Here is an 18,225-nt window from a genome sequence, read left to right as displayed (position 1 = left end):
GCTATTTACAACAGCCTATATGTTGGAATTAATTTGGTGGTGGTTAAACATATGTTGTAAAGCATAATACACATACTCACGTCTGAAAACAGTTGATCCACATCCGCTATATCTATGATGATAGATGTTGCTGACAAGACATCCCAATGAGTCATCGAATAATGATTCGTCTTAAATGATATCTCATATGTCTGCTATCGAAGTTTACTTGGATCAAATCCATCTCGCAATTTCTTTCCTTATCGCATCTGGTGATTCCTGACTATGTTAGGCTTGGTCGGGGAATTATAGACGCCTCCGCTCTCACTGTTACGTCGTGTTGCTGTTTGCACAGACCGACTTTCTCTCAAGAGAAATCCTCCACCAATATGATGTGCATATCTGTAGGGTTTATGTAAAAACTTCCCCAATAACTTGCCAAAGGTCAGTGGTTTACTCAGGTTTCCTTCAGCGTCGTCAGATCTTTGTAGGATACAATGATGAGTGATAAGTAGATGTGGGGACGGATTAACGAACAGATAGGCGTCTTGAGGAGGCATTCACTAACCTAGCTCATTGAGATCGTCTGTCAATAAGCCAGCACATGCAGGTTTAACACAATTCTAAGGCTAGCCTAAACAGTCTATATCCCTTCCATATCGCTATGCTTTAACCTAACGGTAGGTGAGATCGAAACGAGGCACTTGTAGCGCTCCATTTAAGATATGCTCCGAGTTTTCTTATGTGTATTTTTTAGTAAAACTTACATGTTGCTTGACGTTTTCCAAGAGTAGATATGTACTAAGTCAAAACGAAGCCAAACATGGCGGTGGAGGAAAATGTCCAGTCGGAGTTTTCATGTTTATCTCTGGGTTCCTTTCTTTCAAGGTAAACCAACGACCAAACAATAGGTGGGTTTTACCAAGAATACATGTAAGAACGCTCTGAGCATAACAATAATGGAGCGTTTCACTGCGATCTCACCTAGCGCTACGTTAAAGCATGGCGAGTCGCTAGTGTTAGACTGAAATGGCTAGCTCTAGAATTGTGAATTGTGCCAGTGCAAGCTGGGCTATTTGAGGTACATCTCCTGCTACGCTCTTAAAGAGTTATGAGAAATAAACTGAAAACTAGCTGATTAGGCGCTTGCCACCCGTAGTAATTTTTTCTCTCTTTTTTATCCTCTCCCTTGTATTTTCAGTGTAGGGAGTTCAATGTGTTTGAAAACAAAGTCTACGCTTGGTTACAAAGTTTATGTTTGGTTACAAAGTCTGTGTTTGTTACAAAGGGTACGTTTAAGGTCAACGATACCAGGGTAGTATATACATGTACTCATAGATGTCTTTTGTATCTTAGAATAATATTAACATACAGTCAATGCAATAAAATAGGCTAAAATGAGATTGGTTTATAACGGTTATCCGTCTATAAAAGGGAGATAACTCTCCACGACACCATGTAGACTTCATGTTTGTATACTGTGCTGATATATAATGATTAGTGATAAACTGTAGACAGATCATTGGATAGAGGGGATCCCTCAAAATCATATACAATTTATAGTATATATGTGTATATATTTGCATCCAGATATATCTACATCCAAGAATGCATATTTCAGACCACACCTGTTTATTTGCTTGTTGTTCATCGGCATACTGAAGAACAATTCACTCATACGATGGGAGTCAGTATGGAATTTGCATGAGCGAAGGAAACCTGAGTAAACACTGACCTTTGGCAAGTTATTGGAGAAGTTTTTACATAAACCCTACAGATATGCACACTATACTGGTGGAGGACGTGTCGCCTTGAGAGAAAGTCGGTCTGTGCAAACAGGCACACGACGTAACAGTGAGAGCGGAGGCGTCTATAATACCCGACCAAGCCTAACATAGTTAGGAATCACCAGATGCGATACGGAAAGAAATTGCGAGATGGATTTGATCCAAGTAAAGTTCGATATCAACATAAGAGATATAATTCAAGAGGACTCATTATTCGACGACTGATTGGAATGTCTTGTCAGCAATATCTGTCATTATCGACTTGATTATGATTATAGGGGTTGTCTCGCCTACCTTTTCCAGTTAGATTATGTATATTCGGTAAAGCATCGAAAAACATTATTTAATACGTTTAATACGCGGATATGATATTTTGGTAACACTTGATTCTTCGATTACTGACCTGTAATGTATGGCCAACAGTCTGAACTATACGCAAGTATATCGTTTACACTGGCTCGAAGCATGTGGAAAGCCAAAACAAACGAGGTTGTTACAATGTGTTGCAAATCATGCCATTTTTAAGCACTTATTCAAACCAGATAAATGTAGAGAGCACACATCAACACAAGATGAAGACCGATGCTGTCTTTCGGGAAGGAAGATTAATCTACATCAAAGTAGATCCTACTGTTCAATCCTGGGTCGAGTCACACCTAAGACTTTAAAAGAGTAAGCTGTAACTTCCTCGTTCAGCATAAAGGGGATAGTGCAACGACTGGTTGACAGTTTAATGGCTCGGGCGGTGCGGCTTACTTGCCTTCGGTAAGTCGTCTCAGTGAAGCAGCACTAGATAAAAGAGCAGTGGAAATCCGTCCTGCTACAAGGGGGCACATTACATACACCCTTAGGATTCCTTCGTCGTCATATGACTGAGAAATTGTTGAGTACGACGTTAAGCCCCCAGCATTCACTCTACATCAAAGTAGTAAGGAAAGGGGAGATAACCTTGCAACGGTAGGCCCATGATATGCTTTTCTATACATAGATTTCTTTCCTCAGATTTGCCGGCCGATATTCAGCGATTACCTTGGCATTCTAGATCTAGAATCCGAATATTGTTATTATATCAGCGTTCTTCAAAGTGTCCAAGAGCTAGGAGAAAAATAAACATCGGTTAGTCTGCATACAATTTGGAAGTCCAGTTCTGCCGTCCTTTATTATAGTATTACATGTGTGCCGGATGAATTCATAATTCGGAAATCATGACGAATGAAAAGCTAAGGTATGATTAATGTGTAAGTAATGTATAATTGCGCAGGGATACTTTTCAAAGAAAGCAATGTGAATCCACGTGATGCGATCTGTTGCTGATTAGGGGCGAACGTTCTGTTTTCCACCCCAGGTTCGGTGGTAGAGGTATATATCCACATGGTGTCATACGAAGTGCACACACGAGGTTCAGCGTGGGTCCCTTTCACCATGAAGCGCAAGGGCAATCACGTGAGTTTAAGTTTGCGATTGCTCTGACGTTTGGTTTGACAAAATTTTGTTCGTCTAAGGTTAGCCCCAAACGTTAGAGAGCACTCCATTTAAAAACTGATGCAGTTATCTGCCCTTGGCAGTTATGTTGCGGCACTTATTAAAGCAGGTCAGTCAGAAAATCAGCCAGTAATAGCGGACACACGCGGTCTAGCAAATGTCCGATTGACATTGCACTTACAAAAAGGTTAGGAAAATAAGCGTCCGCAAACATACGGTCTTAGGGACGTATAAAAGGGGTAATTTTTGCCCCAAACGCCGTGACAAACTGCCACGGCAATTGCAACAGGGTTTTAAATGGAGCGCACTCTGTCCATGGTTTTTGGAGCCATCTTTCTCCGAACAAAATTTTGCCAAAGCTGTTTTCGGACTACCGATTTTGAGTAGAGTAATAAAAGAGATGGTCCTCTGAATCCCAACCGCCTGACGTAATGCCACCATGTATAACCTTTTTTTCCTGTCTACATAGGAAGAAACGAATCCCTCATACAAGAGAGTGTACTGTACATAGGTAATTCACTGTTAAGTATATCCTATCTATTTGAAGGGGATGGGTACATGTACATAGGACTGTTCAGTTCAATGATGTACACAACCTCAGTCAGTTGTAAATCTTGAATATTAAGACAGGTGAACCAAGTTGGAATCAAAACACACACTGATTGCAAAATGTAAACTTAAACACAACTGGTTAGACGTAAAGACAAGTTATATTTCTTCGAAACTACTCCAGCTCAGATATGCAACCTCAAGCGTTCAGGCTCTTCGATTCAGGTCACATGAGATTCACATTTTCTCGTGAGACGTGCACATTACAGGGGATCTTAAAACAGATGTAAATTTCTTTGATCGACAAGTATGAAAATTTTCAACTTATCGCAATCTCACTATAGTAAGATGAACGAAAATGAGTTCAGGTGCTTTAACTATTGAAAACAGCTCGGAGTTCATCCCAGTTAGATTTGTCCACTCCCAATCAAGAAGTCCACCCACCAGACGACGCCTGTGGTTATATTCACACGTCCTGTCTCGGGTTCATCACCCTTTGGTACACATTCTTCCAATACTTCTCATGGATCAACAAACACTTGCACACGGCATAGAACTGCTTCTCGTCTACGAAATCGTCGCCATCCATGTCGACGGCGCTGAACATATGACGAATGATCGAGTCGATGTACTCTAGAGCTTCTGCACGGTTCGTCAACAGGAAACCGGTCAGGTTGGCCACCACCTTGTTGGTGGTTACAGAGACATCTTTCCTCATGTGATCGTGTCCCAGCAGGATGGCCCCCCAGGTGTTTGAAGCTCTCCCTCACTTCATCAGCCTTGGACTCGGGCAAGTTGTACTCCTCCACGAGCCATTCGGTCAATTGGTTCCAGTCTGATGACTTCATTTTGTCGTCCTCAGACAACTTGCAGACAGACAACCAGAACCGCCATTTGTCCTGCATGAACTCTACCAGCTCCGACATGGCCTTCGATAGTTTTCCCCAAAACAGCCGTCTGCTTCTTCTAGTCTGAAAACTGATCCTTGCACCGTTTCTGCTTCTAACTGTGAACAGAGAGAAACTAAGGTTATAAAGCCTAATGCAATCTGTATTGATGGACAACAGATCTGGCCATTGTCTTGATCTGCTTATCGTCGTTGTGAGAGCACATATAACGTACACAATTCTGAATGATGAGCTCTGATCCTGTAGACCATGACAAACCGTAAATGGTAAATCATGATTAAACACGTACCGGTACAAGTATAAAACTCTGTAGGTGATATGCTAGATTCGATCAATGTTATGAACTAAAAGTTTCCATCAAAGAACAAGTCACGTATATATTAAAGTAATAGGATCAGTCTGTAACTCATCATGGATCAATTTTCAATATTCAAAAAGTACAAATTATATTTATGGCGAGCTTATTTCTGCGTTTAAATAAATTCGGAATCTTACATAAAAGATGATGCATTTTAAATTTCATAATTTATCATAAACCTGTATCCATTTTATTGCTTTACGCTGCATGTTTTCGGAAAAGTTGTAAACAGAACTTGACTGATCTGTGTTTGGGCTTATGTTTGGGCTGGATATCCGACTAGGGATTTTTGGTCGAAATGGACATTACCTCCGTGAACATTTATCAGGGCGAATACTACATTTTTCAATTGACTATCTCAATTTTCAACAACTGTTGGAAATTAAAATTCAGCCCATATGTTCACCTTGAATGGAAATGGAAAAGAGACTTCCTGCAGTTTTGCCTTGTTCTTTTTCCACTATATTCAGTTTATCATGACCTGCATGGTTTAAGGTTACACTGATTTCCTCATTATTCATGTAATAAATTTCTCGACTTCAACCTCGAAAATACATATTTCCTAACTTTCGCGTGGTACCATGCCATACCACCACATGCAGCTTACAACACATCAAAATCCAACCCAGCATGACCACCATTTCTCTGAGTGGTGGTTTCTGGTAGTGAAGTCATAGCATTTTGTTACCTTGGTAACCTCCAGTCGGGTGGGTAGTAACACCGAACAAAAAGGTTTTAGTTCAATCAAAAACAAAAATACAGTTCTGATATATTTTAACTATAGGTGCAGACTGTCGGTGTAGAAATTCACAGTGTATCAACAACCTAAATTATCTGTGGGGCAGTATTATCCAATCAGTGCTCCTTCACACTTCAGTTCGGGGGAAAATAGCCCGAATTACGCATGTGTAACCTTAAGAGGATAGCAAGAAACCTTTCACAAATATCCCAATGTAGGACACAAAAGACGCACTGCTTACTTTGCGTTTTCTACTCAATTTTGCTGGTCGATGTCTATTGTGGTAGCATACTAAAGAAACACACGAGGTAAAGGTTGGACCCCATTCACCGTGAAGTATAAAAGGAATTACCTGATTTTGAAAAGAGTAATAAAAAGGTGGTTGTCTGACTCGCATCCGTTTACATATGCATGGCATGGGGATTTGTAGCCTTACAGTACTGCTAGCTTTAAATTGCATTAATGTCGAGTGTTTGTCAGTTTTCAATTCGCGGGCGTGTAAAGCAGACCTTGCACATTTGTACTATGCAAACCGTAACAGTTCCTAAGGGATGACAATGGTATAGCTATTGCCTTCATACTGTTGCTGTTACAGTAGCGCACACACACACACACACACACACACACACACAAACACACAAACACACACACACACACATATATATATATATATATATATATATATATATATATATATATATATATATATATATATATATATATATATATATATATATATAGTGCTTTTTGACAGTGACAATGAAATACGTTTCACTTCATCAGTTAGATTGTTTTCAAAGACCAACTTCTCCTTTTCAGGATAATGAACATTATTAGTATTATTAGGTTTTAGTGTAGACTCAAGTCCATAGAATACAAACATGCGTGATAAATACTGAGATTATATATAATGACAGCTTATAGCCAAACAGTGTGTTAATACAGAGTGTAACTCCACTGAACACATAGTACTGAATGAACGCGGATATCTGAAGTCCATACAGTAGCTATCGTTTGATTGTTACTGGATTCGAGTCTCGTTAACAAGGAGTGTGATGTTTTGCGCACTTTTTGTCTCCAAAAGACATTATCCTGTGCATGACAAACATTTCACTAGCACTGCAGCTGTATTTTGAGTTTATCATGCATCCACCAGAATGCATTGTTATACATTACTTTCATGTAAGAAGGGGCAAGAAGCTACTAAAGCTTTTGGGTGTCATTCATAAGCATACTGTTTTCTTAGTTATAAACAATATCATGTGAGGTTGAAAGAGCAGATGTCTAACAAACGTTGGAGAGACTTAGCCAATAGGCATTACAAACAAATATCATCCGCATACATGGTTTATGAAACGTCCAGCAATATTCCATCCAACACCAGTGTTACTTAAACATCCATCCAGCCATCCATCCACAAAACCCCCACCTTGACTTACCCCATTTGATGCAGTAAAGAACTGTGAAATGGCTGGACCCCATTTAACAGCACACAATTGGGCATTGAACCAAACAGAAGATATTCAATATATAACGGCACATTAAGGTCGATGAGCTTTTGCAAAAGCCTCCATAAATTTACTCTGTCAAACGCTTTACCGACGTCCATAAAACATACAAATACAGGATAACCGTTATTTGTGTGAAAGTTAACTAGCTCTTTAAGAGGGTAAATACCTCTGATCAGTGGGGTGATCAAGTTTGAAACCAAATTTTAGACTGGAACTATACAAATTCAACTCACATTGATTTAGAATGACATGTTCAATAATCTTTGAAGCCACGTTTGCTAAAGCAATGGACCCATATAGTTATCAGATTCATTAATATTACGCATTTTGTGCAAAATAATGAGAGTTATTACAGTAGAACAGAAGACCTGGAAGCCTTTCTCTTCATGCTCGTGAAATATCACAACGTGAATCCCTATACTTGTATGTGGCTTTTCATAGCTGTTGTGTGTGTAACAGCCAACAGTTTTCTAAGGTTTTAGAAGACTTGTCTAGCATTTTGTTTTAAAGGTCAACTAACTGTGCCTGTCAAAAGGTTAAAGTAATCTTGAAGGTCATGTAAATCTCCCCACTGCCATCCGCTACTGCTAAAACTAATGTGTTGTTATAGTTTTTGGTCGAAATTGTTTATGATTGTTGTTGAAAAAGGCCGTGTGATAATCGTGTGATAATGGTTAGTGTCACCAGGCTTTCCTGATTTTACAAAACTCGCATGTCCGAAGCTGGAATTCTATCCACACTTATTGTTTATGAAGTTTCAAAGCATAAGAACCAATACCCAACCCAGGATTAAAGCGTACAAAAAGTATATATATTACTGCGTTACTGCATTGTCACAGAGGTTAGTGTCAGCGTATAGATATTATGTACAATAACTCAGGGAAATTATTCATATTGCCTCTTGTAAAAGCCGTCTTGCCTGTCCGTTTGACAACGCATCTCCTCCTTATGCTTAACAATATCCGTAGACTGCACATACCTGATTTGTGAACATAGCCTACTTTATATCGAATTGCACTGCTCACTTAAGGCCACATGGGCCCGAAAGCAAGGAGTCATGAACGCTCTACAACTATTATAGCGATCTACAGAATCTTGTTTAAAAACAATGGTTCAAAACCTGCAAACGCAGCATTATATACACGTATAATTATACAATCCGGTTTACCAGCTTGCAGTATGACGAATAACTCAGTGAGTGTGAAAGACATCACGAGGATCTAAAACTGACTGAACACTAAGATCGGAATGTGGGGTCACCGGCAAGCCCTCGTCTCCCCCAGGCTTAGTTTTTATATCAGAACTTAACCTCGTATGCAAATCATTAGTTTTAGACCCTTATTTATTCTACACAACAGGCGAAAAGATATGGTATGGGTGAAATAACAGGAGCGTACACAGAGCAGCTGTTGATAACGGGCAATTCCTAACCTAGTGCCACCAAGGTAATATATCCCACAGGGACACAGTAAGTGTGGGAAGAGGACTTGAGCATAAGCCACGAAGCTGGGTATAATAGATTTCAACCCGCAGCAAGGCAACCAACAGACGCTAGTTAGGGATTAGCCATAAGCTAATTAGAAATTGATCTGAGGGCAATACAAGTGCATTATGACACAATAACTCTCGGCAACATGCTTAACACGACATTCTATGACGACCTATAGCATCTGTCTCTGCATGTTAATATGAAACAGTTGAAATATCGAAAGTGAAGAGCTTTAATTCATTTAAATCGCATCCGAGGAGTTGTCATGGTAGTTATATGAATTGCCGTGTCCATACATGTCATTTAGCAGCTTCCTATCTGACGAGGTGTCTCTGTAGCGGAGATGCCATGCGCAGTGACCCCGCCATGAGTTCAGTTTAGGTTGGGTTGTATATGATGATATGTTTAGATTAGGTGTATTCAATGAAGCGTTCAGGTTGAACGAATGGAGTTATTTTGGTGGTATTTGTCTGCACATGTATGCGACATTTCTGTGTCTGTGCTGGTGACGGCAGTCTGTTGACTCAGCCACGGCTGGGATATCTACACAATACGCCCGCGTACTGGCCTCCTCTACATGAGTGATCTTGTTCTCATGTCTACAACACTATACACTTCAACACTTAAGCGGTTTGACACAGCTCGTAAAGATACTGTAAACACGTCTGTACTACTGGTAACCAAAGTATGGCCACAGTCTAAATTGTTGTAGAAAACATGTCATATTAGGTCTGGGTCTTAAATTTCCCCTTACACAGACAGGCAAAGCATAAATCTCGTCAATCATTAAGTCATTACTTTAACAATGTTAAGATATTTGAAATAGTTTTTAATCTATTTTTTTATTTGATCGAGGTCTTAAAAAGAACGCTTGAATAAACACATAATTACAATGAAGAACATTATTTAACAATTTACGGCCAGTAAGAGACGATAAACACTCACACGTCATTTTGTTATGTAGTATACGTAAGGAGGTTTAAATGAGTAGGCCTATAACTTTATTAGTAAAACGTGATCACGTTATACATTGAACGCCTAGTTCACGTTTCCCGCCTATTTGAAGACCATAGTTTTATGACTCAGTCCAACATGGAGTTATCACTGACCATATATTTCAATAACTTACCTGCTGGCTTGTGGTAGCTCCGACGCAATGTAGACCGGTGAACGTGTACGACGAAAAAGGGCGGGCGAAGAGCTGGGTATAGAAAACTACAACCTAGGTCGGGAAGACCGCGCAGCCGTGAACTCGTGTTCAAATAGCGGAAAAACAGGATTGTCAAATCGGCCGGGTTTCACCGTTTGAGGAATTTGTATTTTGCATTCTGGAGAGTAAGCTTTTTTCTTACTGTTACCGTGAAGAGCTGAATGGGTCTTAAGGCTACTGTAGTGTACAGTCGTGGGCTTATATACATGTATATAAAACCTATAGTGAAAGGAAGCCTGGGAAGATAACTGGACAGACCGGTTCACGCTAACATAGTACAGACCCGAACGCCAGTCTCGTGGTTTATGTGTGTTCGCTGTTAACAAGAACCCAGCTTGTGAATATATTCATGAACGATCATAGTAAATAATCCATATGAAAGCGAAGAAAACAGCTAGGGCGTTATGCCTGTAACATTGTTATTGATCGCATCTGCTAAACCATACACATTTTATGAACCAGTTTTAACCAGTTCTCCGAGATTTTATGCAGTGGTTGTCAGGCCCAATTTACGTAGCTTTGCGCGTAGTACAATCGGAAATGCCCACCTGTGAGAATAAATAGGTTCAAGTGGGTACCTGTGTATGTATACTCATCCTGCTCATCCTTCTGACCTGTGCTACATTAGACGAGGCAGGTACGTGGACATTTCACAAAGAATGCTTCATTTATACAGCGGCCAGCATTATGGTGGGAGAAAAGGGGGCAGAGCTCATGAGCTTTCGTGATACCAAGAGTATTTGCTGATGCGATGTATGTGTCCTGCTATGTATAGTTTGTTCTCCTGATCGCTAACTGCATGAAACATCTTCAAAACGAATGAGCAATGCATTGGACATTCGGTATGGTTGTGAGGAATTACATGTAAATACATAGCGATGTATTGAGTGCATAAGTGGGTGGAATTTTCAGTACCGATGCCGACACATTCAGGTAATACTTATGAATTTAGATTGATGTTTTATTCACGCCATTATTTGACTACGATGACACAGCTGAAAGGCCAATGATACTATGGTTTGTGTTAAACCTCTGCCATTGTAAACTGCAGTGTTAGTCAGAATACAGTGAGTTCCGGTGCGAGGTCCATGGGTCTGTTGTAGGGAGCAGTCGTAGCCTACGCCTAACATATGACACGTAGTGAAGACATCTGTCACCATGGTAAATGTGTTTGACGTAACGCTGGGATAGGTATTCATATCGGGTCCCAGTACAGCAATGAATGGCGATATAGTAGTCATTAAACACAAATAATCATGACCGCTTGACATCACGTAAATTCTCACGTGTGACATATTATCCTCTGTCATAATGAAAGCTGCTTAACAATGAACAATGTGGCCTCTGTCGTCTACTTGTACACATGCAGAGATGGTTTCGGCATCCAGAGTTGCCTCCCTTCGAGACGCGGCTAAATTTGTCAACCTCTGCCTCAAAAATATATATCTCCTAACTTTCGCGTGGTAGCACGCCATACCACTACATGCAGCTTGCTCTTTTGCGTACAACATATCAAATAATCAACCTAGCATGACCATTTGAGCTGTGGTTACTTGACGTGAAGTCATAGCATTTTGTTATCTTGATAACCTCCCGGGAGGGGTGTGGGAAGTAACACTGGCAAAAAGTTTTCAGTTCTATCCGAAAAAGACAAAATTCTGATGTATATACTTGCAAATTAACAGTGCAGAAATTGATAATGCATCAACAACCTAAAATGTCACTCTTCGGTTCGGAGACAGTTCTTTTACCCAATTGCCCGAATTGCACATGGGTAACCTTTTTTCAATAGTACATGTAGGCGACATCTACATATCAAGGGCACTTAATGGCTTAGTAAAACTGGCTTCCTTCGTGGAAATGGAAAATTTGTTTAAATGTTTATTAAGACCCCTGTTTTTCTTCAACTTGAGTACTCGTAGTAAATTAGTGGGCGTGGCTTTACAGGAAACAATGGACACTTCAGTTCAGCAAACATCTGGATAAAACACATGTATGGTATTCAGAATGCCTTTTTAGCTCTGCCACATGATGGCTTCAGCGGTAAATTAGCTGCAGATTACCGCCAGATGATAGTGTCTATGGAAAGGTATTCTTTCTGATTGAAAATATCACGTGAAATTAACGAGTGTTCCGGATATAGGAAATTAACTAAGTGGATAAATGGGTGAAACTTTTCATTACTGATGGATATAGGCTTTAATGTTAAATTAACTAGTGTGCTCTAGTGGGATATCGGCTTTAATGGAAATTAACGAGTGTGCTCCAGTGGGATATAGGCTTTAGTGGGAAATTAACTAGTGTACTATTAAGCTTTACATGGAAATTAACCAGTGGGTTCAAGCCGGATATAGGCTTTAGTGTGCTCTAGTGTGCTCTACTGTGCTCAGGTCGAATATAACCTTTAATGGGAAATTAATTAGTATTCTCCAGCCTAATATAGGTTTCATTAGGAGATGAACGAGCTAGTGTTTTAAGGCCGGGTTGTATGCTTTCTTGAGAAATTAACTGATTTTGTCGACAAGTGATCACTCCAGTAGGAAACCATATCCAGGTTTGTCGACCAGTAATCGTTTCAGCAGGGAACCATGTCCACGTCTGTCGACAAGTGATGGCTTCAGTGGGAAACCATGTGCATTTCTGTCGACAAGTGATGGCTTCAGCAGGGAAGGAAGTCCAATTCTGTCGACAAATGATGGTTTCATTGGGAATTCATGTCGAGTTCTGTGTTTAACAGGCGGCTTCAGTAGGAAACCATGTTTGGTTCTTTCGTCAGCTGATGGCTTCGTTGGCGAAGCCCTGACCAGATCTGTCGTTATCTGATGGCTTTAGTGGGAAGCTGTGTGCATTTCTGTTGTTAGCCATTTTGGAAAATTAACAATTTTTTGTGGCCTCAAGGTTTGCCAACTAATAAGTTTAACCGAATATTAACTCCGGTCTGTGGCCAGCGGATGACTGTACGGGGATTTTTTTTACGAATTGCCGCTGGGTAATAATTATGACGGCATATTAAACCCAGTATGTTTCCAGCTTATTAACGATTAATTACTGCATTCCAGTCCGTCAGACCCTTAATTGTATGCCGGTCGACAATTCATTTTCACCGGTCGGGATCTTTCAAGGCAACTGATCAAACCATTAACCAAACCATTAATCAAAGAAGTAATAACAAAATGTGTCACTTTGCATAGTCTATGAGGAGTTAACTCTAGTTCTGTAGTTGTGCCGTTGCGTGTTCAAATCCAGCATACGAATTCGGCTTATATATCCACACAACTGTAAAATTACTGCTGAGGTGCGTTGCATGGTTTCTCTAGAGTTCGGCAAGGTTCGGTACCGCCTTTATAATGAAATATTCTTATATGCAAAGCATGAAATAGTTATAAAATAGATAATGTAGCAAACTCCAGTCACCAACACAACGATAACATTGTACGATACAGTGTGTTATTCACAACAAGAAATCATATGATATTATTGTTCTTTTTTCTTTAACAATTCTTTCCGAATCAACCGTTACAACCAACAGTTTAACTACTGAATTGTGTTTTCAGAAATAAAGCAAACTGAGGGGTTTTAACATAACAACCGCCCAGAGAAATTTATTATGGGCAAAAGTTTAACAAAAATTTGTTTGTGGTATTATTTGTATGTTTGTAAATAGTGTTAATATCTACAATACCGTATAGTAACATTAAGTAAAGTTGTAGTCTTTTAACAGGTGATAGTGTAATAAAGTGAAATAACGAATGTCATTCTTAAAAATATAAAAAACTTTAAAGGCAAATAATAAAATACAAAAACGAAGCCTTGAACTCCTTAATTATCGAAGTCACATATCCCTTGGATAGCTTTTTGTTAATCCAAGCACAAGAAGTATACAGGTCTACTTCAGACAAGTTATATTCATCGTTTATTCATAAAGCTGGTAAAATTCGCTGTAAATCCCTTCTGAATGTACACAAACGAGAAAATAATGACAGCCCAACAGTCTGAAGTTTAGTGAATAGAACCTTTGCTCCTGTAGCCTATACCTTGGCTTCACCTAGTGTCAAGATTTTAAAGTTATAGTTTTTTTACGCAATCCAAACCTCCATAAAACAACCGAAAGTTGGAAGTAGTGAATATATACATGTACGGTCCGCGCATGTGTCCTAAAATGTCCTTAGTATCGCAACAATTAACATTCGATTTTTGTAATTTTTGTAAACTTTTTCATTCCAAAATGAGTCATTCGTGGTTTTGTACATCAGAAACTTGTCTCTAAATGTTACGTTGCCAAACCATTTACGTCTCAGTCTGTAGATTTTTTGTGCGGTTTGCTCTCGCTGTCTGCTTAACAGTTTTCGCTCGTGATGTTTTTAAATCGTTCCCACTGGTCCCGATCTGTCCCGAAGAAAACGTCCACCCACCAGTTAACCGCTGCTTCCACGGGAACTCTCTCACAGTCCGCGTGCTTCAGGGTCTCGTAAAATGCGGCCGCGCTGTCGGATTGGATTCCTAGACTTTTACAAATGGCAGTGAATTCCTTCCTCGAGACCACAGAGTTGCAATCAACATCGGTCAGCATAAAGAGGTGAAGAGCAATGTCATGAATGTATTGGTAGGCCTTGTTACTACTTTCTTTGTAAAAGGCCGTCAGGTTGTCTACAAGCTCGTGTTTTTCAGCCTTCCCCTTCTTTTTAAGATGACCGTCGCCAAGCAGCTTGATTCCAAGATTTTCAAAATTTTCTCGAGCGATTTCAGCTTGTTCCGGTTTGAGGTTGTTTTCTTTGATCAGTGTTTCGGCACCTGTATTCCAATCCGAGGATGTCAAGACCCCGTCCCGGTTAATGTCCAGCAAGTTAAACCAGACCCGCCATTTTTCCTGCAGAAACTCCAAGTCAGCCTCCATTATTGCTTTCAGCTATCGCGCTAATTCCCAGATCTGTAAGTGACACAGCAAACAAGTACAATTTCAGACGCTACATCGTATTCCACAATTTTTTTTGATTGGTATTTAACGCCGTATTCAAGAATAGTACCGGTACAAGGGCTGCCAGTTTTATGGTGGGGAGAAACAATGCAGATTAAGTCACTCAAATATGAAACGTGCCGATCATTATAATAGGAAATACAGCAATGTTGTACACATTATCTTGTATATCATGTGATCGTCCACAAAAAGCTTTGGGGGAAAACGATTCGCACGAATTTCCACTGATTGTGCAAATAGTTTAAATATCAAACAAAGGCGACATGATTTTATTCATGAGTGTCTAGTGGTAATGTACAATTAATAATATGTAGAAACTATCACGAAGCCACTTGCCTTACCGTTATTAATTATGTGTAAATTAGTTACAGACGAATGAATTAAACATGAATGTATTAACAGACCTGTGGGTCTGTCGGTGTTTCTAAAAACATTACGACGAGCTGAAGAAGAAAATGTTTTTAAAATACGAAATGGATAAATCATGTCATTGGGAAAGCCATCTGTCATACAATTTTCAAGTTTCAGTACTGCTATCATTTAGTGTCAACTGACCTAGCAGCTATGCCAATTTACTTCCTCATATTTGTGAAGAGTATAGAAACTATATATCCCAAAAAACAGTATGTATGTATGGGTGGATGGATGGATGGATGGGGTTTTACGTCGTACTTATGAATGTTTCAACCATATGATGATGAGCAACAGATATGTGAAGCATATGTAATCCGGTGTGAGGAGTGGGAATAACTACTTTCCCCATCTAAAACAGATACTAGGATAAATTGGAGATAGATGAAATAACTGCAGAAGGTGTTAATGAAATGAAAGGTGCTGGGTTTTACACAGCAGTTAAAAGTATTTCAGTTATAAAGAACCGTGAGTCCTATATGGGGGTGGATGGCCAAGAGCTGACTGACCACGATTTGAGCGACACTTTGGACTATTAAGCCAGTGACAGCCTAAAATATGTGATTAATCATTTAACGTGTAATTGCCTCATAACTTGCTTTCTGTGAAATTAGTATTATTTGCTGGGACATGGCATAGGTTGCCAGCGTCCGTGGCGTTAATTGATAGTTCAGCCCAATATAGATCATCATAAAAACAATAACCTTAGGAAAAATGAATAGTGACGATTTATAATTGCCGTGGTATCGTCCAAACTCTTATTTATTTATTTCATTAGTGTTTCACGCCGTACTCAAGAATATTTCACTCATACGACAGCGGGCATTGTGGTGGGAGGAAACCGGGCAGAGCTCGAGGGAACCAAGTTCCTTTTACAAATTCTTGACTCCCAACATGACACCGAACTATCATATACTGGTTAATAGGCCTGCCTTTTCGCTACTGATTTAACTTACGGAATATAAAGAGTCAGCCTTGGAAAGAGGAGGTCATTGGAAGGTCAATGCAGTTTTCTTTCAAACAGCAAAATTATAGGGGCCCGACAGGTCATTTCATTCATTGGCCTACGCTCTTAGGCAACTAATACGTAGTATGCTTTTGATACATCTGTATCATCTGCAACTGCCGCCGACTCCTACGTCAGTTAAAAATAAACAGTCCATTCTTTGGCTTTGCACCATGAAAGACACTTTTAACCATATGACAACGTTTTCCACTGAATCATCGTTTTTAAAATTTGAAACGTTTTGTAGTCTAATGTTATGTTAAATGAACACAGATAAAATCCATTTTTAATGTTTAATCTGGGATTTACACTCCCAATAGATCTGATTTTTTAGCTCTGTTCTTCCATCACATATTTCTCTGTTCTAATCCAGAAAGTTTGCACGCTTGACTTGCTGTGTGACAGCCTGTCAAAGTTACTTTGAAGGTCACTTGTGTTCCCATTGTTAGATACATACAGACGAAAACAGACGTATGCTGTGAAGAACACGAAGGCTTGCGATAAGACATACTGACAAAGCTTCCTTTCTCACCTGATAATATCGTTAGGCTGGGTATAAGAGGAACCGTATGTATACACGTAATAAAAGTCTCAACCTTACTCAAGCGCAGTCACGTGTAACAAATACATATATGTTACCCGTCGTTTTTAAAGTAGTACTTAGAATTTAAGACAATCATCACAGACACACTTTAAATTATACATGGCCTCTAATAGAAGTAAATTCTTATGAAGATGTTAAGAAGTTAGATGTTGGCAAGCAACCTTGTTATCGTTTTACGTCACTCACACGAGGGTGCATTTTCTGAATAGTTTTTGTCTTCGTCTGGGAAAGACCAGAGAAGTTTGTTTTAACCGACTGACGTACTCGATAACAGAGTTTTGGTTCAAAAGAAAAGGTAACAAATATCGCAGTCTGAGCTATTCAGGAAGATGGCAGGAAACAGACATAAACGGCTACAGTCATTTTTGTCCTGATGTACATGGTGACGCTGTAAAGCAATTTTCAGTCTGGAATTCTTACGGGACAGATACATTTTTATTCTTGATACATGGCGGCGCATTCAGGCTAATGCAACATCACAAAGACAAAACTTTATGCTTTTTAAATTTCGTGTGGGATAATTTGTCGATACAAATCTACATTTAGTCTAGTTTGTCTTTTCATTTATCTAGACCTGGACGATTAGTTTGCCGACCATAGGGCGACGTTGTCTGCTTGTAGATGCCCAGACAAAACAACCCACCTTATATCGCTTTCCGAACCTCAAGTGAAAATGCAAAATTCATGTATCACTCTAAAGTTTGTGCCATGCGTTTGAAGAAATCGTCTGTGGGACTCGAAAATAAAAATGCGCATATCCCTGTATCCAAGTAATATAGTTAACTGTGGGTCACAAAAAGTACAAAATATGTGAAATAATAAAAGATATTTTTGACTCATTGAGATTAGCCTATTTCTGAACTATGGATACTGATTGCAGTCGGGATATTGATATATCCGACAGATGAAAGATTAACAATCGCAATAGGTGCAACACCACTTCCAGTTAGGCCTTCGTTCAGTGAATGGTGCAAGGTAAAAAAAAACACACGTGTGATGTCAAAGATTTGACCAGCTGAGCAAGACAGACCGACACACCGACCAACTGACTGACAAACAGATGGTCAGACAGACCAGTGACTGACAGACAGATGATCAGACCGACCAAATGACTGACAGACAGACGGTTAGACAGAGCTCTGTCGCAACTAATAAACCGAAAATATTCAGTGAAACAAACTGTCTTCATAAAGATTGTGTACGACTGACCTCATCTC

General features: G+C 39.6%; 1 protein-coding gene across 1 annotated transcript; it reads right to left on the bottom strand.

The window, feature by feature from the left end:
* Positions 1–14,348: 14,348 nt before the first annotated feature.
* LOC135475738 (sarcoplasmic calcium-binding protein-like) lies at positions 14,349–14,906 on the bottom strand. Its single transcript, XM_064755672.1, has one exon. It carries the CDS (start codon positions 14,904–14,906, stop codon positions 14,349–14,351), a length of 558 nt encoding a protein of 185 aa, XP_064611742.1.
* Between the last annotated feature and the right edge of the window lie 3,319 nt (positions 14,907–18,225).

Source organism: Liolophura sinensis, chromosome 9 (genome assembly GCF_032854445.1).
Source record: "Liolophura sinensis isolate JHLJ2023 chromosome 9, CUHK_Ljap_v2, whole genome shotgun sequence".
NCBI classification, from domain to species: Eukaryota; Metazoa; Mollusca; class Polyplacophora; order Chitonida; family Chitonidae; genus Liolophura; species Liolophura sinensis.
This window is presented reverse-complemented; position numbering and strand designations above follow the sequence as displayed.